Here is a 26,347-nt window from a genome sequence, read left to right as displayed (position 1 = left end):
TGAAGATTAATGAAAAATTAATTAATCTTTCATATTGTGTGTGGCTACTTTTAAGCTACAATGGCAGAGTTGAGCAATTTCAACAGACTGTGCGGCCTGTGAAGCCAAGAATATTGACTATTTGTCCTTTTACAGACATAGTTTGTTGATCCTAACCCAGTCAAATTTACTTACACAGTAAATTAAACCCTGCCTCCCTTTGATAAATAGGTCTCAGGTTACTGTGAGCCAAGTGGATCTGGGAGAGCAGTCACAAGCAGGATGAACTGGAAGTTTATAAATGATTTTGAATGTATTTTGGGTAAAGTAAAAGGTGGGGTGTTATTGTGTTCACCAAGCAACTTATTTTAATACGCATATACACTTTACAAGCAGAGGAAACCTTATTAGTCAAGTATTTGTAGCTCTAGCCAGAATAGGATTTATGGAGTCAAAGGACTTTGTCTTCAATGCTCATGTAATGAGGACACCCAATGCACATTCTTTTCTTCAAAAAGAAAGAGTAGGTAGCCAAAATCCTGACTGCTGCCACCTCCACCAGAATAGTGGATTCAAACTTGTCTCCCTATATTCATTCCTCCTAGGAGTGTTTGAAAACAAATCTTCAAGAAGAAAAAGTAAATGGGGTTGGGAGGAGTCATCCTCTTGCTATTCTTCAATTTTCCGAACAAAGGGTTTGCTTATAATCAAATTAAACAGATGACTATGGTACTGTCTGATATTCTAGGTATTTCAAGTCAGGCTAATAAAGAATAAATGGACAGGGCAAGACTAAAAATGAAAAGGAAGATACTAGAAAGTGGAAAACAAGGTTATATTAAAAATAGTAACCTACTATGTTTTAAGAACTAGAATGGCATAAAGGAAATGGCCTTAGTGTTGGAATTAAGCACTGACTAAAAAATAAAAAATGAGGTCGGGCTGTTGGTAAAACAAATGTAATAATCCAGGTAGAAACTATCACTCCCCCTAATAGATATGGTTAAGTAACTGAGTTAGCTAACTAAGATGGGGGTAAAAAAGATACCAGAATGTAGTAGTCATTCTTCTTAAAAAGTCTGTATTTTAAGGGGCCTCCCCTGGTGGCACAGTGGTTGAGCGCTGGGCTGCGAAGCTGCCTGCAGTCTCTGCAGCTCTGGTTCGATCCCAGGCCACCGGTGAGGGTCCCACATGGCGCACAGACCTCTCCTGCTGCCCACTGCTACCCTCAGCAGTGTACTTCGATCCCTCTGCCTGTTCTGCTCCCCGCTCTGGCTCTAGTGAATTCTCTCACCCTCCCTCACTTCTGACTGGACCCAGTGCTTGTATAAATAAATAAATCAATCTTAAAAAAAAAAAAAGTCTGTATTTTAAAAATTGTTTATGTACAGAAACAAAGGTCTAGAAATTGTTGATACTGGTCATTCTGGGGAATGAAATGGGAGAAAAAGTTTAAATTCACATTTCTGTTTATGTTTACTCTTCTTTCATGAAATAATATTTCTTGATTTTTGTTTTCATTGGGATTTCAAAAGCTTAAACATTTGTAAGAAAAGGTAGGTGACAGCTCCAACTGCTCAAATGAATGGAACAAAAGATAATAACAATAACAGTCATTTCTCAAGCAAGTTCTCAGAGTTGGCTACTGTGGTAAGTACTTTATAGAAGTGTTCAAATTCCAACAAGTTTGAGGGATAAGCCCAGTATACAACAGAAATTAAAAAAAAAAAAAAAACAGCTAACTAATGTAAGGCTGCACAACAAGGAGAGCAGGCTTTCACCTTAAGCTCATTTAAAACCCAACAATTCTATGATGTGAATAGTCACAGATAACTCCAAGGTTTGAAAAGAGGTATTTAATCACTGGCCACTTCAAAATATATGGTCTGATCACTACTAAAGGGCAGGAAATAGCATTAATATCAAGGAAAACTCATCAAATAACTAATCCTCAATATTCTTGTTAAGTTGAAACCTATTACTAATTTGCAATTTTTCTCCAAGATTCAAACAAAAAGAATGCCAGGACTCAATTATTTGAATTTCTTGCTGCCTAAAAAAAATCATTTAGTATTGTAGTTTCCCACATAAGTATGAAATTCAGCTCTTATGTACATTTAAATATTTATTTTCATTCTGGTAACTAAACTTCTTTCATGAACTTAATCCTTTTTTTTGTATCATTTTTAAATTTACAGCTGCATAGAGCTCAATAAAAATACCTGAATAATTACATCAACACCAATATAGTAGGTGTAAGAACTCAACAGATCACCAGTTCACTAGAAATCACAATCCGATTAGCCAAGGCACTCAAAGGGATAGGACAGATAAAATTACTTACATCAAAATTTTTGAAATGTTCGAAAACGTTGGCATAAAACGGCATAAATTACTTGACAAAGGTACTAGATTGTTTTGTGCATGAAGCTTAATGTTTTGCTTTAATGTTCACATTATTGAAGACTTCTTACCAATTTTGCATCTACTGAAGAAATCCCAGGTTCCTAAGCAAAGGTACTGGATTGAACCAGGTGAAATTGCTAGTACTTTTGACCTACAAATCCGGCAATTTCATATGGGTTAGCCTACTTCAGAAGTAGGTAAAAGGTGGAGATTAAAATGAAATTGAAGATGCAGCTTAAAAATTTTGTGTTTTTTAAAACACTAAAGATTTTAGAGCAGAAAGTAGTATGCGTAACATTTTAGTAAATGGCCTCAAAGTAAAAAGCTTTCTAATACACATTTATGAGTGTGAATTCATGGCTAAATGGCAAATAAACTTCTTTCTTAAAGTGGTCGCTTCCTTTCCTTTCTATTTGTCAAAGAATCCATCATCGAGTCACCTTCTGATAGAGTTGAGCGGCTGCTCCCTGCTTCTCCACCCTACTCCAGCAACTTTGCATGGTGTGTAGACATAGCTCTGGTAATTGTGCTTTTATTAAATCTAGTAAGAAGCAAAACTGTTCTCCACTTGGCTTCGGGTGGGCTTCTTGGAAATCCCGGGGAACCCAGACCCCCCAACCCCATGTGGGCAAGCGGACAGGTGCGCCCCGAAACCCCGCGGCGGGGCTCCGCACCCCTTCCCTAAGAAACTGTGCGCGGTCTCCCTTTGTTTCTGGTCCCAACTGGCTTCGAGACGCGGGATGGGAACTTTCCCACAAAGACAAAACCCCTGCGTAAGAAGTTGAAGACGGGCCCTCCCTACTCACCTGCGGCGCGGGAAGCCCCGCCAGGCCGAGTCTGGGACCGCTCGGGGTCTGATCCTCCATCTCCGGCGCCACAGCCAGAGCCTCGCCCGCCTCCAAAGGTAAGATTTGAAAAGCCCGCCCCTAGCTGGAGGCTCGGAGGACGCCAACCGCCCGGTTGTACCAACTGCCGGCCGCAGGGGAAGGGGGCGCAGGGGGGCACCAGCCGGCGCGCGCACGCGCAGTCGAGCCGCCCCGCGCCCTGTGCGCCGGAAGTTGGCGGAGACCCGCGTTCTCTGTGCGGGGTTGGAAAGTTGGGAGCAGCTGGCTGAGTTAAGCTCGTTTTGGGATATGGGCGGACCTGGGAGAGGAGTAGGCGGGTTCGTGGGGAAAGCGATGGCCACAGAGAGCTCCTGATCGGGCTCAGGATTTGGGCTGGTGGCTTTTGAAGCACGCCCTGTGCTAGGGTACCTTCTGCTGGCATCCCACTCAAGGCTCTCCAAAGCACGGGAGGGTGGAGATTGCTTAAGGCTGCAGTTCCTCGGCTTCTGCAGACAATTCAGGAATACATGGTGTGGCTAGGATCCCATGTTCTTAACCAGAGAACCAAGTGACACCACTCTCAGGCTTCTTTGTCTCACACAGCACAGTGTGGTCCGTCTAGGAGAACTCAGCTGGGCCTTATTGATTAGGAATTTCACAAGGTCCTCTCATTCATCCCCAGTGTGTCTTTACAGTTCCACATCCTTCCCCCGAAATTCTGTTCTTTCTTGCAAAAGAGTTCTTTCACTACTCTTTCACTACCAACATCCATGCCGAATGAAGTATTGTTTCCCCAGAACCCCATTCCTTGCTCTTCCTAAAGACCAGTACGATGACTTTTTCATTAAAGAGTTTTATTAATAATAATATAGGAAAATGTGGAATCTTTAAAAATAAAAATTGAAGTATCAAAAATTAAAGCCCTTATGAGCAGAAAACCTTTATCACCTGAGAAAAGTATCTACTAAATAGCTCTCCCACCCTCAACTCATAAAGGGCCTTTGACAATTTTTCTTCCATAAATGGGGTGATCATGCCTTCTTACTTTTTATTTATTTATTTATTTGTTTGTTTGTTTGTTTATTTATTTATTTTGCCTGAGACAGTTTCTGTTTGGGCTTGTTGTCCTAATATCACCAATCTTACACTGGTCCCAAAGTGGATATTAAATTAGAAGGTGACATTATCCACAAGGTCATTTTTTTTTTTTACTCAGTTGGTTTGAAGGCATACTTCTAAAAATGTGAGTGCCCTTCCTCTTAAATGGGTATTTTGCCTCTTTGAGGCCTTTTTGACTAGGCGATGACCCTCCCTTTAAATTAGGAATGTATTGGTCATTAGAAATGATCCATGTCCTTAGACACAACTATAAAAAAATGTACAGCTCAAAATTACCAACACAGAGTTCGCTTCATTCACTCCAAACACAGATTGAATTCTGGAGACATTAGGTTCCCTTCCCCCTTTGCACACTCTTGCTTACCACTTTGTGTTATAATTACCCTCAACCCTATTCAAAGTAATGAGCTTAATATAGTACTGCATGAAGTTAGTATAGTACTTGACTCATAAAAGAAATACACAGAAAGGTCTCATCATGTATTATTTCTCATATAACACATGTATTATTTCTCATATAACACACAAAACTCAGATTCAGATCAAAATACTGACAGAAGCCATTCTGTCAGTGAAAATAGGAGCAAGCCAACCAATTTTAAATTGAAACTTGATGTAGGAATATATGAGGCATAAATACTGGGTATATAACTGGAGATGCATTTATTTATGATACCCAAAAATAGATCTAGGACAGGTCATCTTTAGTAACTATTTGTAGAATAGGTAGTAGTTGTTTGAAGTCTTTCCTTTGGAGAAGATATGGTATATGGTGTGTCCTGTCATTCATCACAAGATTGGCCAGGAAGTGCTTAAAATATAAATACCAAAAGGTTAAAGCGTTTACATGCAATAGCTTGATTATCATGAGAATGAATGAATGAATACCTGAATGAATTTAATTTCCAGAAAATAAGTACTGTCTCTCAGTATCTCAAGTATTTCAGAGATAGCATTTGATCATCTCTCATTTAAAAGATAGCATCCTCACTTTTTTGTCTCCTACAACATGTTCATGTTTATCCAACTGTTTAGGTATGGGAGCTTCAGCTGGAGCTTGAGTGATGGAATAATATTCTGCCAATATTTTTCCACTGTAAATTCAACATTTAATGTTAATTTCAATAAAGGTATTAGTTATATCTAGATAGTATATTAAAAATTTAATATAGAAAATAGAAAAATCAGTATTTGATGTAAATAGGACAGCCAATTTAGATACCATTAAATGTCAAAGTGTAATTTTCTTCTCTTTAGCCCCTGTATTCCTCTTTTAAACTTTAAAAAGACAAAGAAGGAAAATACTGAACTTGAAATTAGCTCTTACTTACATAGTGGGCACATTAATTTCAAAAATGTAATTTGCCATAGGACATGTAACAACACATTACGGTTTTTAATATCCTCCTAAACTCTTAACATGAAAAATATATGTTCTATTTAAAAATCCTTTTGATGCTTCTTTTACTCGTCCATTATAATACTGATATTAGAATTAACTTAATATGCTAGAGCTGTATTTTAAATTATTTTTTAAAAATAAATAAAAGGAAGGAACTGAAGTAAGGATGCTAAGCAGAGGTGCCGCATTTGCTTAAATGAATAAACCATAATCTACAAAGTGCCTCAGCATCTTATAATCATAAAGAGGATACGGAATGCAGAGTCTGAGGACTTATTAGTCCTATGACCTAAGGCAAGCCACTCAGTGTTCTTATCTATAAAACAAGAATAATAATACCCAGCTTGTCTTTTAAAAGTTGCTGGGACAGATCAACCTGACAGAAAATCAACAAGGTAACAACAGCATTAAATGAGAATTAGAACAGATGGATTTAATAGACATTTATAGGGTGCTTCACCCCACAAAAGCTGCATACATAGTCTTCTCAAAGGCTGTTGGAACATTCTTGAGAATAAACCGTATGTTGGGCCACAAAACAAGTGTCAATAAACTCATAAAGAGTGAAATAATTTCAAGTGTCTTCTCTGACAGCAATGGTATGGCACTAGAAATCAAGAGAAAGAAAACAGAAAAAAAGATTCAACAGGTAGAGACTAAACAACATGCTACTGAATAACTATTGGGTTAATGAGGAAATCAAAGGAAAAATTAAAAACTGCCTGGAGACAAATGAAAATGAAGACATTAGCTATCAGAATCTGTGAAATGTAGTAAAGACTATGCTAAAAGGAAGTTTATAGCAATATAGACCCTATCAAGTGCTGCAGGGGGCATTGTTGCCCCAGCCAGATAGGATACTGACAAGCAGCTAAGAGAAAAGGCCTCACACCGTGGGGCTGAAGATCTGGCATCCCTTTGCTTTTTGTTCTTGGTCATAGAGAGAGAAAAAATTATCAAAAAGTATATTAGACAATAAATTATATGTATCAGCATACTGTCAGTAAATGGCACGGAAAATTGTCTGTTTAGAAATTAGTTGTTGGGCAGTTTGGCCCACTTGACAATGGAAAATGTTTTGTTGTGCATGCCTCACAAGCAATCCAGCACAACAATTGTAGTGGGTCCTTCTTTTGCCTTCTCTTGAAGTTTCTTGACAAAGTTTTTAAATGAAGCTATTTGAGTTAAGGAGTTTCTAGGTAGAAAAAGTTCTGATAGCTGAGTAGCAGCTGGTCCCCAGCTGAAGGCCATGCAAATAAGAGGAGTCTTTTCTTACTTGGGCTTTTGTTGATAGGGAAGTACTGGTGGCTATCTACTGTCTTAGGTTATTGTTTTGCTGAAACAATGAGTTTTAGTGTAAGACTTAGTTTTTTATTAACCTTGAAGGTTGCCTTCTACTGAGAGCCCGTAGTGGCCAAAAGCCCATGGAAAAAGAGATGCACTGATTGTTTCTGCTTTGTTTCTATGCACATGATAATGTAATCTCACTGCATGCAAAAAATGTATAAATAAAGAACTTGCTGAGCCTCTCCACAGAAGATACTAGCACCTCACCAAGTGTCAGTGTCTCCTCATTCTACCTCATCCCTTTCCCCTCAGTCCTTTCATTTTCGCCGACGCTGTCTCATCCTTTCAGGAACCCCTGACACGACATTTTGCCGAGGCTGGTCCCCGGCAATCAAGTAACAAAACAAAAAGCTCAAATTAATAATCTAACTTTATACCTTAAGGAACTAGAAAAAGAAGAACTAATGAAGCTGAAAACCTCTGAAATAAGGAAAATAATAAAAATTATTATTAGAAGTGAATGAAATTAAAAAGACAGAATGAAAGATCAATGAAACCAAGAGCTGGTTCTTTGAAAGGATAAACAAAATAGACAAATCTCCAGTGAGACTCTGTAAGAAAAAAAAAAAACCTAATAGATGAATAGAAATTTAAATGGAGAGGTTACAACAGACATCTTAGCAATACAGAGGAACATAAGAGACTACTATGAATATCGTTATGCCAATAAATTGGATAATCCAGAAAAAAAAGGAAAAATTCTTAGAATCCTACAGCCTTCCCAGACTCAGTCAGGAAGGAACAGAAAAGTTGAACAGATTAATTACAAACTAACAAAAACAAAAAAAAAGCATGAAATCTTGCCATTTGTGACATGAATGGGATTAAAGTTATTGGGAGACAAATAAGATTTGTGAGAGTGCTTGGTAAACTGCCTGTCCCACACAAGCAAAAGGTATTGCTACTGCAGGAAATAAACGTCAGTATCTATGGGCTGATGTCCTATTGTACGGGATTCACAGAAATATGAGGACTGAATGACAAAATCTTATGTGAGTAGATTTGGAAATTTTAAAGACTTGAATATATATGACCTACCACTAAAAAATAATTAGCACTTAGACTATATATAAAAAGCTACAAATCAATAAAACGTCAACTGGAAAATCCTCAAATGAATATTTGTGGATATATTGTAGGAGAGTAACCCAAATGGCAAATAAAATGTAAAAGGTTGCTCAACTTTATTATTAATCTTAATCTGCAAATTGCAAAATAAGACTCCAAGGAGATAATATTTTATTGTGACAAACGGTAAATATTAAGAAGTTTTATAATGCTGAGGGTTGGTAAAGATGCAAGTCAAAGGAATATTATACATTGGTAGAAAGAATGCAAATTTTCTCAATTACTTAGGAAAAATATTTAGAACTGTCTGTGAAGTTTTAAAGGTGTATATCCAGCAATTCCAATTATATCCTTTGGGGAAATCTTGCAAATTTGTACCAGCAGCTTTGCTTATAATAATAAAAACATTGAAATAAACCAAATAGGGCCTCCCCGGTAGTGCAGCGGGTTGAGTGCAGCGCTGTGAAGCTGTCAGCAACCTCTGCAGCACGGGTTCGATTCCCATTGACTAGGGAGTTCCCATTTGGCGTGGCAGACCTCTCCTTCAACACGGCATGGCAGACCTTTCCTGTCTCGCCCGCTGCTCCCTCAGCAGTATATTTTGGTCCTTCTGCCTGTTCTGCTCCTTGCTCTGTCTCTGGTGAATTCACTCACCCTCCTGTGCCTCTACTTTGTACCCCAGTGCTTATAAAAATAAATAAATCTTAAAAAATAAAAAAATTAAAAAAAACAAATAGTTCAATAAAATGGATAAATTGTGGTACATTACCAATAGAATATTATATATTAGTAAAGATTAGTAAACTATAGTTACACGTCATATTATGACTAAACTTAGAAGTGTTGAATGAGAAAGTTGCAGGAGGTTACATAGAACACATACTTTTTATAAACCCAAATAATAAGAGAATCCAAACAACACATTAATTAGAACATATACATGTGATAAAAATTTATATTTAAAAAATAAGAGAGGGGCCTCCCCTAGTGGCGCAGTGGTTGAGCGCTGGGCTGCGAAGCTGCCCGCAGCCTCTGCAGCGCCGGTTCGATCCCCAGCTGCTCCCCGGCCACCAGAGGAGGGTCCCACATGGCGCGCAGACCTCTCCTGCCGCCCGCTGCTCCCCTCAGCAGTGTACTTCGGTCCTTCTGCCTGCTCTGCTCCCCCCTCTGGCTCTGGTGAATTCTCTCACCCTCCCGTGCTTCTGACTATACCCAGTGCTTTTATAAATAAATAAATAAATAAACAAACAAACAAATAAATAAATAAATAAGTCTTTTTTGTAAATAAATAAATAAATAATAAGAGAGTGGTAAAAAAAAATAGGACAGTACCTCTAGGAGAAAGGCAGGGGGATGAGCTGGAAATAGCATGCAGATATAAGGCTAAAAGTAATATTTTAGTTCTTAATTGGGATAAGTTCATCAGTATTCATTTAAATGTTTATCTAGTAACTTACATATATATTACATAGATTCTTTGAGATATCTCAAACATTTGATGATAAATAATTCATAGTCTAATTTGTTATATTTCTAATTCATAGTCTATATAAATTTCTAATTTATAGTCCAATTTGTTATATTTCTAATTATTCCATGAAATAATAATTCTAAAATTCTGAATGTTCTTATAAAAGTAAAACAAGGCAATAATATATAATATTTTTAAAACTACTTATTTGGCAAAATTTGACTTAAAAATTTTGGTTTGACATTTGATTAGTTTCCAGTATGCTCTATTATGTGAAATTATGGAGGTACAGCTATTGGTGCCTATGCCCTGTGAGAAAAAAGAATTGACCAAGTGGATTTATCTGTTGACCCAGAAGAGCCACTGTTTAGATAGTGACCAGTTGGGTGGGAGTTGCAAAGGGTGAGAGATTTTCTCTAAAGATGGGGACCTAATTAAGTGCAATTTGAGTTATTACTATTAATATGACCTGCATATTACACTCAGACCTAAGGACATTTGAATGACATTAAAATCAGAGGGCTCCTTACTGAGTGAGGAAATCAGCCAGAAGAATTAGTTACATAACTTAACTCAGTGGTCTTCAAGCTAAAGCACACAACGACTTTCAAAGACTTTATTTTTTTAATTTTTTTTTTATTTATGCAAAAAGAACTGGGGTATAGGCCGGAGATGCAGGGGGTGAGAGATTCACTAGAGACAATGGGGAACAGAGCACTGATGAGGGGAGCAGCTGGCAAGGCAGGAGAGGTCTGCTGCACCATGTGTTAGAGGTCTGCTGTGCCATGTGGGTACCTCCCTGTCTGGCTGGGGATTGTACTCATTCCACAGAGTCTGCGGATAGCTTCATAGTGCTGTGCTTAACTCCTTATGCCACCAGGGAGGCCCAAACACTTTCAAAGCTTATTAGGAACGGGCAGTTCGGAGGAAATTATTGTCGAGATCTACAATTTATATCCCCCATCATAAAATTGGTCTGCCTAACAACTTGCCTGCTGTCTAGGACTCACATTGGTTCCCACTCCACAATCACCTTTTCCCATTTGACAAAAGAAAGGCATCGCCTTTAACTATCCCTTCTGCTTTGCCACATGATATAAAAACCATCTGGATATCAATGGAACAATTAAAATTGTTGGTGTTAATGTTACTATAAATAGTGAGCTAGGTTATCAGTGCTTTCATTTATAAAAATGAAAGCCAGATGTTGAATCCTATCTCATTCTAGCATTATTTAATATTCGTCCATGGACACATAAGCTAATTGAAGGGACAAAAGGAATTTCCACATGTGATTCATTTCCAGTTCAGGACATTTTACTTTTAATGTTTAACATTGATCCATTATAATGTATAATATACATATTTTTATACAGTATATATTACTAATAATTGTAATGATGAGACCCAGAAGAAAACTTGTGAGAATGAAATCTTACAGTCATATCAAAATGTACAAATGTATAAAATTTCAATTTACATGCATGTGTTGGTTACAGAGAAAAATGATGGGGTGAGCAATGAAGACCTCTCAAGCATAAAAATATTTTATATTAACATGAAATTCCATGTCAGAAGTGGATAAAAATACAGTTTCAAGTAGGAAAGGGTACAATGTAAAATGTCCAACTTAGAGATAAAGTTATTTATACATGTTTTTAAATAGATGATGGTCACTGAATATCAGATTTTTAATATTTTGGATTCCAGTGTATACACTTAACTACATTAATAAACATATACTTTAAATTTTAAGTTGTAATTAGTTTGGAAACAGCAGAAATTGCATTCTTATAATCATTTAAGTGTATGCTAACGTAACAGATGTGTGTCGCCTATTCTTCTCTTTTCTGTTAGAATTGTTATTGAGGTGATCCTGAACATGTTTCACCAGAATATATTGGATTTTAGGTGTGCAAATGGTTTGAGATTTAAAGTCATAGGTTATGGGCTCAACAGGAGCCACAACATGAAAGATGAATAACAAAATGGGTATCCCCTCCTGATGCAATGTACTACATGTCACTATAGATCCTACTCTTTGAACTTGATGTCCTTACTGAATGGCACTTTTGGGTTTTCTCCTTATAACTGGGAAAGTACATAGACCTATTAGAAGGAGTGTAAATTGAATATTTTTAATGTTTGAAGACAACAGTTGTGTCTCTTAATGATGGGGAAATGTTTTAAGAAATGCATTTTTAGGTGATTTTGCAATTGTGTGAATGTCACAGCGTATAATTACATGAACCTGGATGGTATGGCCTACTGCACACCCATCTAATGTGTTGTAGTCTATTGGGACCACCATTGTATGCAGTTATTTGTTGACTGAAATGTCATTAAATGACTCAGGACTGTGTTATGATGAGTGACATTCACAAAATATTTTTGGTTTGGTTCACTTCTTAGGTTTACATGTTTGAATTTAGACATGATTATGCCACATGCTTTGGCTGTTGAACCATGAGATATGTTTGTGCAGCAGCTTTTAGAACAAGTGTGTGATTTGTTATACGATTTTCCTCTGAGACATCTTGTAATGGGCTTGTATTAAGAGCTAGAAATATGTCTTTGTTGTTTTGACCTTCTGAACTGTGACTTTGTTTGTCACAACAGCATTACCTAGCCCATCCTGATTGCTGCAAGTACCAAACTGAGAAAAAGGATGCAGTGTTAGTCTTGCCATCTGATATCTTGTACCAAGTGACTTGAGGTCTCTAAACCCGATTTTCTTCTCTTGTGATATAGGACGAATAATTTCCCCCTGTCTACTTTATAGTCTTGTTTTGATATCCAGTTTTTGTGAAAGTATTGCAAAAATGTAAAGCTTGTACAAATTTATGCCAGTAGTATCATTAACATCACCGGATAGATTTACTTTCATATATATCATGCCAATTCCAAGGAGAAAACATTAGGAAAGTTACTAAACACTCAAGACTTAAATCAGATAACAGTGGAATGAATGACTTAATTTCAACTTGTGACATTTCCATCTAAAAATATCTACATAGCTATGCAATTCTTCTTTTAGAACCATAAACTTCTTTAAAGTGTCTCCAATGCCTTTGAAATTTTATTGTGAGTTATGAGAGTAATTAACAAAACTAAAACCAAAAGTAATTTTAGAAGAATAAAAGGCTTATTTTGACCTTAGAAAATATCACATTTTTATTTTGTATATCAAGGTGAGCACTGAGCTGGCTTACTTATCACAAATTCCAGAGTCAAGCTTATTGAACTCTTTTGTTTTCAAACTCCATATATCATCCCCTATACCCCAATATTCTGAGCTCTTGGGGCAGGGGTTTTACCTTTCTCTTCTATTGATACCATCACACTAGAAAGTATAAGTCATACTTCCTGTTATTTTCTGAAAACCTAAAACAGGAAAACATCCTTTGACCACTTTCCAGAGTCTGTGAGTTGGTTTAGCATTTCTGCATTGGTTAATGAAAACCATAAACCGATCGCTAGGGCACTTGTAAAAGGAACTACAGGTGTTGTGAGGTTGTTGCCTTTGGGTTGCCATTACTGTGCTATGAATGAACAGACAGGGTGGGGCTCCAAGGTAATTCCATAAAGTGCTGTGTTCACTGGTGCTATCACAGTAATGATGATGATGATGTATGATGAGTAATTATATGTGAAACTCTGAGCTTCTTCTCTTAAAAGACACCTGGAATGAGTTACTTACCTCTGTCCTTTCTAATTTTACACTGGGAAATCTAAGCGATTTGAGATTCCCTTTGAGTTGTTTAAACTTTACTGATTAATTATGCTCAAATTAGGCGTTAAATAACAATTGATGCTAAGTGAAAGCTTAGTGTTTGCCAATCACTGCTCTAATTTCTTTTCTGTTTATTACCATGAATGTATTTTCATTTCTTCATACCATTTCTCTGTCATTTACAGAAAGATAAAATCATTCTTTTATATAGTATGCACTAAATTCCCTGTTTGAAATTGATAAAGTAAATTGAAATTGTAAAATAGAGTATAATAGTAACAAGAAATTTTTTGTCACTTGTAACTCAAATAATGAGGCTCTGACTTCTTGAAAGGATTTGTGCATGTTGGAGAATATAGTCATCAGATATTCATCTTTAATTATTATGTCCTCACAATATCTTCATCTTTTGCAATTTCTTTTCTGTTTTTGGATGTTGGTGTAACAACTCTGAGATTTTACCTGCAAGTTTAATGTTTCTTAATTTGTTACTAAAATATTTTGAAAAATTCTGTATGTTAATTAAACACTTGACTTATATTTGAAAAGTGTCTAACCAAAGCACCCTTTTAAAATGTTGTTATGGGGCCTCCCCGGTGGCGCAGCGGTTGAGCACTGGGTTGTGAAGCTGCCCGCAGCCTCTGCAGCGTGGGTTCGATCCCCGGCTGCTCCCCGGCCACTGGAGGAGGGTCCCACATGGCACGCAGACCTCTCCTGCTGCCCGCTGCTCCCCTCAGCAGTGTACTTCGGTCCTTCTGCCTGCTCTGCTCCCGGCTCTGGCTTGGTGAATTCTCTCACCCTCCCATGCTTCTGACTGTACCCCGTGCTTGTATAAATAAATAAATCTTAAAAAAAAAAATTCAAAAAAAAAAAATGTTGTTATGGCCAGAAAAGGATATTCATATTAAATAGAAAAGACCAGGTAACCTCCGCACTGTGTGGGTTTTCCCAATGCCCAATATCTTATTTTTCTACATAGTTTTAAATTAATTATATCCTACTTTGCCTAACAGTTTGCTATGTTCAGGCTATTTACATAAAAAATATTTTTTAAAGTCTTTTTTTTAAGATTTATTTATTTATGCATACAAGAACTGGGGTACAGGCCAGAGGTGTGGAGGGGTGAGAGGATTCAGCAGAGACAGAGTGAAGAACAGAACAGGCAGACTAAATGAAATACACTGCTAAGGGGAGCAGCAGGCAAAACAGGAGAAGTCTGCTGTGTCATGTGGGTAGCTCCCTAGCCAGCGAGGGATCGAACTTGTGCTGCAGAGACTGAGGATAGCTTCACAGTGCTGTGCTTAATCCCTTGCACCACCAGGGAAATCCTCAAAAGATATTTATTTTATTACTTAAGATAACATTAATTCCCCCTTCTGGACACTGCTTATTTACTGAAACTAAATTTACCTCTATTCACTGCTTCAAGTTGATAAAATTAATGAAATAAAAAGAATGGTTAAAGAAGTGAGGATGGCCATAAATTACTTTTTAACATAATGTATTTCAACAGAGTGACTTTTAAAAAATGGAACATAGGTATATGAAAAATTGTTAAAATTCCTCTGCCCAAACTCTTAAAAGTCCTTGATTTTTTTTCTAAATCTTAAATCATTAATAGAGGAAACAAGCTAAGTATTGGTTAAACATGTTAATCATATTTTATTATTTATAATCAGATTATAAATAAACTGTTTCCTCCTAAAAATTTTAGACAAAATTACAAATTTAGGTGGTTCCAGAAAATTCAGTTTAATGAAATGACTAGTTATATTTCTTAAATAAATGGAAAACTTTCCATTTATGTTTTAAATATGAGAGTTTTATAATTATCACCAGGTATGTAAGGTAGATACTATGCTATTTATTTCAAAGGTACAGAATAAAATCTATTGAGTAACAATTTTGAAAAAAATACCCAGTTTGAAGTCAATTCTTTATGACTAAATCAGATCAGAATTTTATGACTGCTGGGAAAGTGTATTACAGAACTTTTAGAGCGAGGAGGAATCAGTCAAAAGATTTTAGAAATTAGGACAAACCTTAGAAAGTAACTATCTGATCTATTCCACAGTTTTGTAGGACAGGATAGGAATGATGTAGTTATTAAAAAATATTAAAAAAACAGAAGAATTTACTACTTACTGTGCACTTTTACTATGCCACTGAGGTATACTGGCAATCTTTCCTAAACATAGTTTAAGAATAAATTACATTTAGGAATATGATAAGTTGCTAGCTTTCATTTATTAGGTACTTGTATAAACGCTGGTATATAATATTTGGTATCTTGAAGTACAATTCCTAAATCTAATAAAAGAACATTTTATAAAGTGGTTTACTCATGTGAACGTTTTGATAACAACATATACGAAAGCACATGAATTGGTTATTAATAGTGGACCACCACAATATTCTTCTATTACTTTAGATAACTGCTTGCAGTATTGGCAAAGGTTTCATCCAGGTAGCAATACATGATTTCCCCAAGGGCCATCTCCTATGTCCTATCTCTCAACTATGACAGCAACACATGAAAACCTCTCGCAATGGCTTGTCTTTCCCGCTGTGAGTCTAAAGGCTATAAATGCTGTTGGAAGTATAGACAGCCAAATGGAAAGAAAAGAGAGATAGAGAAAGAAAAGATGCCCATCACAGAAGATTCTGCTGTGCCACTTGTTTCTCTGCCTCCCATATCCAATTGTCAGTTTGTAAAGATTCATTTATCAACCAGGAGCTCATGGTTGTGTCAGTTGCAATGTCTTTTCAATAAAATGCTTCCTTGACTGCACTATATTACAGATGCACTCATCACAGAACAAATACATCTACTGGTCCACAGGGAATGTCATTGTATTTCTTCCTTCCTTCTCTTCACAAATGAAGCAAAATCTAGTTTTTAAGACTTAAACAACAATCATCTCTCTCTATAAAACCAAGAGTCAGCTTAATTGTTGTTGAATTTATTTTTAAGTTTGAATATAGAAAGGTTACCACTAGAGGGCCTCCCCAGTGGCGCAGCGGTTGAGCGCTGGGTTACAAAGCTGCCCGCAGCCTCCGCAGCGCCGGTTCGATCCCCGGCTGCTCCCCGGCCACCAGAGGAGGGTCCCACATGGCGGGCAGACCTCTCCTGCGGCCCGCTGCTCCCCTCAGCAGTGTACTTCGGTCCTTCTGCCTGCTCTGCTCCCCGCTCTGGCTCTGGTGAATTCTCTCACCCTCCCGCGCTTCTGACTGTACCCAGTGCATGTACAAACAAAACAAACAAACAAACAAACAAACAAATAAATAAAACATGCCTCTATTAAAAAAAAAATAAAAAAAAGAAAGGTTACCATTAGAAGTATAATCAAACATAAGATTTCATCTGTTGAATTTTGTCTTTATTTATTTATTTTTAAAGATTTTTTTATTTTTATACAAGAACTAGGGTACAGACCAGAGGCACGGGAGGGTGAGAGGATTCACCAGAGACAGAGTGGGGAGCAGAACAGGCAGACAGACTGAAAGCACTGCTGAGGGGAGCAGCGGGCGAGACAGGAGAGGTCTGCCACGCCATGTGGGTATCGTCCTAGCAGCTGCAGAGGCTGCGGAGGCTGCAGAGGCTGCGGACAGCTCCACAGAGCACGCTCAACCCTCTGTGCCACCAGTAAGGGCCTTGTCTTTATTTTTTCAGATGAAAAGTGTAATAAAATCTAGCTCCCTTCACCTTCAGCCCCATTATTTCCTTATACTTTTAAAAATTCTGTATTTTGAATTAAATAATTTCTCAGGATCATTGTTGTTGTTTTTTCTGTACCTACATGTCAAACTTCTAATAAGATTATTATCAAAAGATTTTATAATACTAGGCAAAATATCAGTCTGATCCCATAGTAATCTATTATAAGAAATGTGGCTGCAAATCTGAACTGTTATTATGATCATCATATTTATAACTGTATTAATAAAGCTATTTATCCCAGAATATTAACAACCTGTCTTTCATGTTTCTTTTGAATAACTTATGTCAAATAGTTGGCAAATTTGTTGAAGTGCTTTCTATACTAATAATTTAATACAAATGTCTAGCAAGAATAACCACTTAAAATTAATTAATGATCAAGTATGATAGATTTTTTCTCCTGTGTCTCATTTGCTTTCCTAATAATCAACTTCTTTTTTTCTAAAATAGGTCAATATGAAATGAGGTCTAGTCATTTCACACTTCTATTTTTTAATAAACCAAAACTGTAAAGAAATGAGTTATTCACTTCAAAGTTATTAATCCTTGTGGATATTATAAATCATGTTTTCATCCCCTAAATTTGATATGCTCATTTTCTCTTTAATTATTGTACACTAATATGATTATACTGCAGTAATTTTATTAGTTCTACTTCTGATACATTTTGTAAAAATTGATTCATTCCAAAATTAATCATATTTGGCTTCATTGTACAAAGATCCCTCTCATTATTGCACTATTGATTAGGGGAATTTATTTTCAAGATGTTAGCTAGAAATATAAAAGGGAACATTAATGTAGTATTTTAATTATTTTGTACTCTGGCTTGGATTTTGTGATTCAATGTTCAGTTAACCTGTCTCCCATTAATTTGGACTAAAATCCAAGATATTAAAAATTAATCTCTTTGACTTTTCTTTAGCAGATGATATAATATTAGCAACAGCCACATTTTTAGCAAGTTATAGTAAAGAATACAGATTTGAAATGTCAAGTAAGAATTAAATCTTTGCATCTTAAGCACATTAAAGGGATGCTGGGTTTCTGACAAAGGGTTAAGCGCTTCCATAGTTACTATATTTGAGAAAGGTCATTTCCTTTATGTATTGGTAGAATTTACCACTTCATTTAACAATTGCAAGGTTACAGATGAGTACTAAGATGGAAAAAAAATTGTGAAAATAACTGCAGAGTAAAGATAAGCAGAATCATTATTCCAAAACACAATTCTCTTTTGAAAAGTCTACTGACCAATTATTCTTAATGTTAAGTTTACCATTTAACTTAATTAAGGTCAATTCCTTTCTCACCTATATTACTGAAAAGTAGTATGTATTTTCCTAATGGCTTTGACTTCACAGCTAATATATCCACTTTTAATTATTTCTATGGACCTTCATATGTTAAAGAAATGGTATGCTTAGAAAAGCTTGACTTTTCTTCTAAGTTTTTTTATACCTTCCAAATATTCTCCCCATTTAAACTAAAAATAAAATATCTATTTGCTTAGATAATAACAATCTTTTCAGTAGCCCTATAAGATAGAGTAAAACTTAAGAGATTGTGTGTATAAGAGCAGTAGCAGCTTATGTTTTCTTGGTATTTTTGTTTTGCAGTCATATATACTTAGTGCTTTATTTACTCTTTCTTATTTAATCGTCATATCCCAACCCAGGTGGGAAATACACAAGAGAAAAGGGGAAGACTCACAAATAATTTGTTCAATTCACACAAGTCATAAGTGGCCAACCTTTGGAACTTAAACTAGGTCTGTTTAATTATTGAGTTTACTACCCTACCTTTCCACCTGGGGAGAAAAAGAGGACAGGGAGAGAAGAGGACCTATTCTGCTAGGGTTTAAAACCATGTACTTATTCCTATAAAGAAGAAATGACAAAACTCTGGTCTCTACCATAGACAAAAGATTTGGAGAGATGTATTTTAACTCCAAAAGACTTCCAATCACCACTCCAAAACTTGGTAATATTCAACTGGTTAGGGAAGATGGAAGAAAAGTAACTAAGAGGGCTTAGAAACTGTATTATCTGAGAGAGGGATGTTACAGAAACCCAAGCCATTTAGGGAATCTAAGACCAAGATGACCTGGGCTTCATTTCTAGATGATTATAGAAACATTAAGATCCTAGAGAAGAAATGCTTATGAGGTGTCAAGGTAAGTGGATGCACTGGAAAAGACTTAACAGCTCCCCTGTCTTTCCTCAGTGACAGAGAAGGATTCCCACACTTCCTCCCATACTCACCGAGAAAGGTCCTTCATAGCACTCTCAGAGCTCAGCACAACGTGGGAGTAGCACAGATCCCCAGGCACCTTGAGAGTGGCACAGAAGTTGCAGAGAAGGACCACTGGACCTGAAGAGGCCTTGCAGATTGATTTGAAAGGGGATACTAGCAGCAACCTATTTAGACCTGCAACTAGTGAGCAGGCAGGACAGTAGCTATCTCAGCAGATGCCACTGAAGATAGATGTTTCTTTTCTTTTTTTTTTAAGATTTATTTATTTGTACAAGAACCGGGGTACAGGCCAGATGTGCAGGAGGGTGAGAGGATTCACCAAAGATAGAGCAGAGAACAGAACAGGCAGAATGACTAAATTCACTGCTGAGGGGAGCAGTGGGTGAGACAGAAGAGGTCTGCCATGACATGTGGGACCCTCGCCGGCCGGCCAGGATCGAACTGGTGCTGTAGAGGCTGTGGACAGCTTCACAGTGCGGTGTTCAACTGCCTGTACCACCAGGGGAGGCCCTGAAGATAGATGTTTCTGAGGCCATGGACCCCTCACTGAGGTAATGACATGATACAAGACTACAACCGCAGTGGAGGGAACAAGTCTGAACTGGCGACCAAAAATGAAATTCCAAAAGTTATTAGAAATATGCAGACCCTGATCACATAAAGGGAATCTTTAAGTAGGAACTGAAACAAGGATTGTTATCTCTTTTTTGTTGGTCACTCAAGTGGTCCAACCCTCGATTGAAGTATTGACTTGATTTTGTTATTTTATTATCTAATCAGTGACAGCTTCAGCCTAAGAATTTTAAATATTTATTTTGAGAATTTCAGTGGAGTGGGAAAGACTCCGGTTAGTTTCCTTTTGCCCACCTCCATCACCCATTCACTGTCTCTGTCTGCTCTGCTCTATGCTGTGGAGCAGATTCCTGGGAACTACCTGTCCCGGGTTCCTTTGCTGCTGACTTCCAGTTGGCTCATTCAGTGGAGGGCTTTGCTGGGACATCAGAGAATGGGGGCGGTGTTTCGTCCTAATTTCCTCCTCATTTGAATATTGTCTTTTCTCTATCTCACACTCATCCTCTACTCCAAGGCTCCAGCTGCCATGGGTTTCAGTAATATTTCCTCTTTGCCCCTTCAGGTGTAAGGCACCAGTGGTTTCCCTCTCCCCCCACCGTTGCTGGATCTACATACCTCATTTATACCTTGCTGTTTCCTTTTAGTCTGCTCACTTCTCAAGGGAGACACCCTTCATTAGCGTCTCTTGAAACTTCAGAGTTGGATTATCTTCCCTGCAGGTATTTGACTGATACAAATTGTTATTTTTAATTATTTAAAAATTTTGAATTTGGAAATTCAGGTGGGAACTAAAGCTTCCATAACCATTCCTTGGTAATGGTCTGTGCATACAATTATGAATAAAGCAGATGTCATTCCTGACCTTAATTAGAATGAAAATTTATAATGTATATAAATTGCGGTCCTGCCTCACAAACACCTGGTATGTTGGTTCAAAGCTGATGCCCAGTCTTTATGAGGTCTCCTGATTCTCTTTCCACATGCATATTAATATTCAAACATCTTGCCACTGTAGTAGAACCATTTTTTCAATGGGTAAAGTGAATTAGATTTGATTAACATAAACTTATTTTAGCACATTTAAGACATTTCTATAGTATTTCATTAAGGATACCAATAAACAAAAAATAATATTCAGATAGTATGATTGCAAATTGCAATCATAAAGTGATTAAAACATTCACATTTTGGTGGGGAATTTACAGAATGTTGAGAAAATTTGTATTCACACAATATAATTTTTTTTTTACTGTTTTTCTACTTACCTTTCAGTCTTAGCATATTCTTTATTCAATTAAACAGTGAAGGCAGGAGTAACTCAACTTCTTAGACTGAGGAAAATAATGTTAACTTACATGCTAACAGGTAGTTAAATCTCCAAATTGGGTTTTTAAAATAACAGTTGAGATGGGCCTCCCTGGTGGTTCAGGCAGTTGAGCACAGTGCTGTGAAGCTGTCCACAGCCTCTGCAGTGCAGGTTCAATCCTGGCCAGCCATGGAGATATCCACATGGTGCGGCAGACCTCACCTGTCTTACCTGCTGCTCCCCTCAACAGTGTATTTCAGTGTATTTCAGTCAGTCTGCCTGTTCTGTTCCCCACTCTGTCTCTGGTGAATCCTCTCACCCTCTCACACATCTGGCCTGTGCCCCATTCTTGTATGCATGAATAAATAAATCTTTAAATAAAAAAATAAGGAAAATGATTAAAAAATAAAATTTAACCAAAAACCATAACATAGAAGAAAACATAGACAAAACACTTCACAACATAGACTTCACTGATGTTTTTGTGGATTCATGTTCAATAGCAATAAAAACAAAAGAAAATACAAATAATTGGGACTCTATCAAACTAAAAAGCATCTGCAGCAGAAGAAACCATCACTAAAACAAAAAGACATCCTATTGAATGGAAGAAAATATTTGCACATGCTACATCTAACAAGGGGCTAATCTATAAAGAACTCAACTTATAAAAAGAAAACAACCCATTCAAAAAATGGGCAGAAGAACTTAAGCACTTCTTCAAAGAAGACATACAGATATGCAGATGGCCAAGAGGTACCTCACTTACGAGGGAAATAGGAATAAAAGCTATGAGGAGATATCATCTCACACCCGTGAGAATGACCCATATCAAAAAGACCACAAAACAAGTGTTGGTGAGGATGCGAAGACAAAGGAATCCTTGTACACTGTTGGCAAGAATATAGACTGATCTGGCCCTATGCAAGCCAGCATGGAGGTTTTGCAAAAGACTAAAAATGCATCTAGCAGGTGACCCAGCAATTCCATTCTGAAGTATCTCCCTGAAGAATGTAAATATATTAATTCAAAAGGATATATACACTTCTATGTTCATTGAAGCACTATTTATAATAGTTAAAGCAATGGAAACAACCTAAGTGCCCAAAGACAAATGAGATTAATAAGATGTGTTATATATAGGCAATGGGGTATGACTTAGTTTTATTTTTTTTAATTTATTTTATTTGTATAAAAACCAGGGTATAGGCCAGATGTGCGGGAGGGTGAGAGGATTCACCAGAGACAGAGTGGGGAACAGAACAGGCAGACTGACGAAATACACTGCTGAGGGGAGCAGTGGGTGAAATAGAAGAGTTCTGCCGTGCCCTGTGGGTTGCTCCGAGGCCAGCGGGGATCCAACTGGCACTGCAGAGGCTGTGGACAGCTTCACAGCTCTGTGCTCAACCACTTGTGTCACCAGGGCAGCCCAGTATGACTTAGCTTTAAAGAAGAAAAATCTTGCCATTTGTGACAGCATGAATGGAGCTGGAGGAGATTATGCAATGTGAAATAAATCAGAAGGTGAAAGATAAATAATGGGTGGTGTATGTGGAATTCACCAGTATGTGGAATATACAGAAACAAAGCAAAGGTTCAGATAAAGTTAAACCAATAGCAAACCCCAGAAATCTGACTTTAGAACTGAGGCTACCACTGGGGGAGGAGAGGGAGAAAACAACACAAGGAGGGAGCACACAGGACTCTGGTGGAGGACTATGGTTGCTTTGATGGTGGATGTGATATGGTAACAAAATCCAAAGGGGAAGATCCTATGCTTCTAAATCGCATATAACATTGTAAACCAATATTACATCAGTTTTAAAAAAGTGAAATTTAAAGAAAAAATTTAAATAAAATATTTCTGTGGCCTCCCTTGTGGCACTGGGGTTAAGGTCTCAAGCTATCACCATTCACTAGAGCATGGGAATCATTGATCTCCCAAGTACCCACCCCTGCTCCCTGCCAGGGAGCTAACCCACAAGGCATAGCAGACCTCTCCTGTCTTGCCCACTGCTCCCCTTAGTGGTATATTTCAGTAGATCTGCCTATTCTGCTCCCTACTCTGCCTCTGGTGAATCCTTTCACATGCCCTACCCCACACCTCTGTCCTACACCCCAGTTCTTGTATGCATAAATAAATAAAAATAAATCTTTAATAAATAAATAAAATATTTCAAGTGTACTTCTTGGGACCTCAGGTTGGGAATGCTACCTGAAAAAGCCATGCTGAGCATTGTTTTAGATTTTGCTCTGTCTATTTAATGTAAGATGGAGGTTAAGCAACAATTTAGTTAAGTTGATCAACAGAGGCAACTAATTTAGATCAAAGCAAATGAATTGTATTTTTCTCTGGGCAATTAACTTAGTAATTAATAAATCACTCAGTGAAAAATTAAACTGTTAACAGGAGTAGTGTATGAGGCTAAAATTAAAGACATCTAAATATTTCAAAATTCTTTATTGTGGCAACTCTAAAACATAAGCAAAGGAGAGAGAAAATTATTATGATGCTGTGATATATAGGAAACACACACACATATGTATTTAGTCTTTCTGATGATATATATATATATTTCACTTACCTAATTGCTCTTCATCCACAGGTTTTGGTTCACAGTTCTCCCTTTGGAATTTCTTAAGTGTTGAGGGTGTTAAAGGTGTCTATTGTTATGTTAATGAAAATAACTTTTCTGAAACCTGCAAGGGGTGGCTGGTTGCTATGGAAACCAACTTGCATAGAGGGTGGGATTAAAGTCCCACACTCTGACTCCCTTAGACTGAGAGAGATTAGAGATAGAGTTGCTAATTACTAATGGCCAATGATCTAATCACTCATGTCTATTTTACGATACCCCCTCCATAAAAGGGTTATCCTCCATAAAGCTCCTCCATGAAGAGAAAGGGGCTTAGAAGAGCTGCCAGGTTGGTAACTATGAAGATTTGGGGGAGAATGGGATGCCTGAAGAGGGCATGGAAGCACTGTACCTTTTTCCCATACCTCACTCTGTGCATTTTTTCCATCTGACTTTTGATACATATCCTTAAGTACCCTTTGTAATTAATCGTTGTTCTAGTTAGTAAATGGGTTTCCTGAATTCTTTGTGTCATCCCAGCAAATTAATTGAAACAGGGGTGGATGTCCTGGGAACCACTGCTTTACAACTAGTAAGTGATACACATATAATTTGGGCTTTCAGGGTACCTAAAGTGTGAGGAAAGATTTGTGTCTGTAGCTAGATGGTCAGAAGCCCGGGTAATGGACTGGTGATTTCCTGGGACTTAGAACCAAGCCTGAAGTCTTGGAAGATGAAATCTGATGCTATGTCTGGGTGGATAATGTCAGAATTAAATTGAACTAGTATCTCTAGTATCTGAAATGGCTTGTTGGTGTGGGGAGGGCTACCCATACCCCTCATGCAGTAAAACAGGACAGGTCTCTCTTCCTGCCCCATCAGATGAGCATTCCTATCTGTTGCATTTAATGGTTTGTCTTCTTGCATTCCAAGTGTTACAGGGCAGGGAGAGGGACCACACTGTTACACAAGGAAAAGGGAGTTAAACAGCAGTCATTGACAAAGCAAGCTGGCACCCACCCGAAATCTCAGAAATCGCCATATGCCTGCATCAAAAGGACTTGCTGACACTTTCCCCCTCCTCTTTGGAGACCCTTGCCTATCATCCTCTTTTTTTCCTTTGTACAAATAACCTTGCACTCTGCCAAACAGCAGGATGATGGCCTTTCAGGCATGAGTCTGCTGCCCTCCTCAGTTTGGCAACAAATTAAACTACTTTTATTCTCCGCAAACTGTTTCCTTTTATTTGCTAAGGGAAATTGAAGCTGGAAATTAGGCTGCAGAACACCCCCCAACTATGAAATGATTAATGAATTCTCATAATCCAATAGCCTAGCTTTGGGACTGTCCACTCATTACCAATCTTGTTTTAAGTAAGTTGCTCCCTCTTCCTTGGCCCAGTCCTGGATCCATTTGAAGCAAATTCCAACTATCTATCATTTCTTTGTAAAGTATGTCAGTAGACTCTCTAAAAAATAAAGTCTTTCTTTAGGAATGTAGTCACAATCCCATAATTCCAATAATTCCTTACCATCACCAAATTCCCAGTCAGTGTGTATATGGTTCTCTTATTGTTACATAATGTTTTTCAGTGTGTATGAATCTGGTTCAAAATATTTCCCATACACTCAATTGGTTGATAAGCCTCTTACATGAAACTATTTTTCTCTCTTGCAACTTATTTGTAAATATATATATATATGTATATCATTTGCTCTGTAGAATTTCCCATGGTGTACATTTTATAGATTGCATCTTCTGTGCCTCTGTTCTCTAAATTTTTTTTGTAAATTAGTTGTAGTTCTCAATGGAGCAGTTTTGTCCCCCTTCTAGGGGACATTTTTCAAGTCTTGGAAACATTTTTGGTTATCAAGGGGAGTGGGCGAGACACTGGCATCTAGTGGGAAGAGACTAGGGATGCTGCTAAATTTCCTATAATGGGAGATCCCCTTCACCCCCAAGAATTATCTCATTCAAAATATCTATAGCAGCATGGTCAAATACAAGTTTGATTTTTCTCTTCAATTTTTTCTAATTTGTCTAAATTTTTTTTGATCTTCATATTTCAGGCATTATTAGCATTAAATCAATTTTAATTATTTTTAACATGATTCGATATGTACCATAGGTTAAAAAATATTTTAATGACTTTAGAGAGAGTTCAAAACTGCAATTAGGATTAGCGTTCACCTTAGTTCCCTGATCAGATTGTATTTTTAGTCACTAAACTATAATTATAAACAAAAAGTTTGATATTGCAATATAAATGTGATTGGGGTTCAAAGCTCATTTTTTAATACTACTCATTCCAAATTAGCCCAGCTGCCCTGCTGTTATCTAGTTTCTGAACCTATTATGAAAGCTGAGAAAATTTAATATTTATAAAATTGTCTGCAAATTTTTGAGAAAATTCATGCAAAAGGCAGAAACAAGTTTGCTTCTCATATGTATAGCTATAATTAAATTTGAAAATAAAACAGCCATCTGTCCTGGCTTTGGGATAAAATAAAGCAACATCATTTAGAAAAAATTGGAAAGAATATCTAATTTACAAATGGTTCAAGTC

At 37.2% G+C, this 26,347-nt stretch overlaps 1 protein-coding gene across 1 annotated transcript in view; it reads right to left on the bottom strand.

Moving 5' to 3' along the window:
- The window catches only part of RTKN2 (rhotekin 2), a gene marked incomplete at both ends in the record, with an annotated part of 75,358 nt that extends 72,107 nt beyond the window's left edge, over nucleotides 1–3,251 (bottom strand). Inside the window, one exon of the mRNA XM_084246137.1 lies at nucleotides 3,192–3,251. Coding sequence (XP_084102263.1) covers nucleotides 3,192–3,251 — 60 coding nt within the window. The remainder of the gene's footprint in view (nucleotides 1–3,191) is intronic.
- Nucleotides 3,252–26,347: the final 23,096 nt, after the last annotated feature.

This window comes from Talpa europaea (genome assembly GCF_964194135.1).
Source record: "Talpa europaea genome assembly, chromosome: 10".
Classification (NCBI taxonomy): Eukaryota; Metazoa; Chordata; class Mammalia; order Eulipotyphla; family Talpidae; genus Talpa; species Talpa europaea.
Note: the sequence above shows the minus strand (reverse complement) of the source record. Positions and strands in the feature narration are given on the sequence as shown.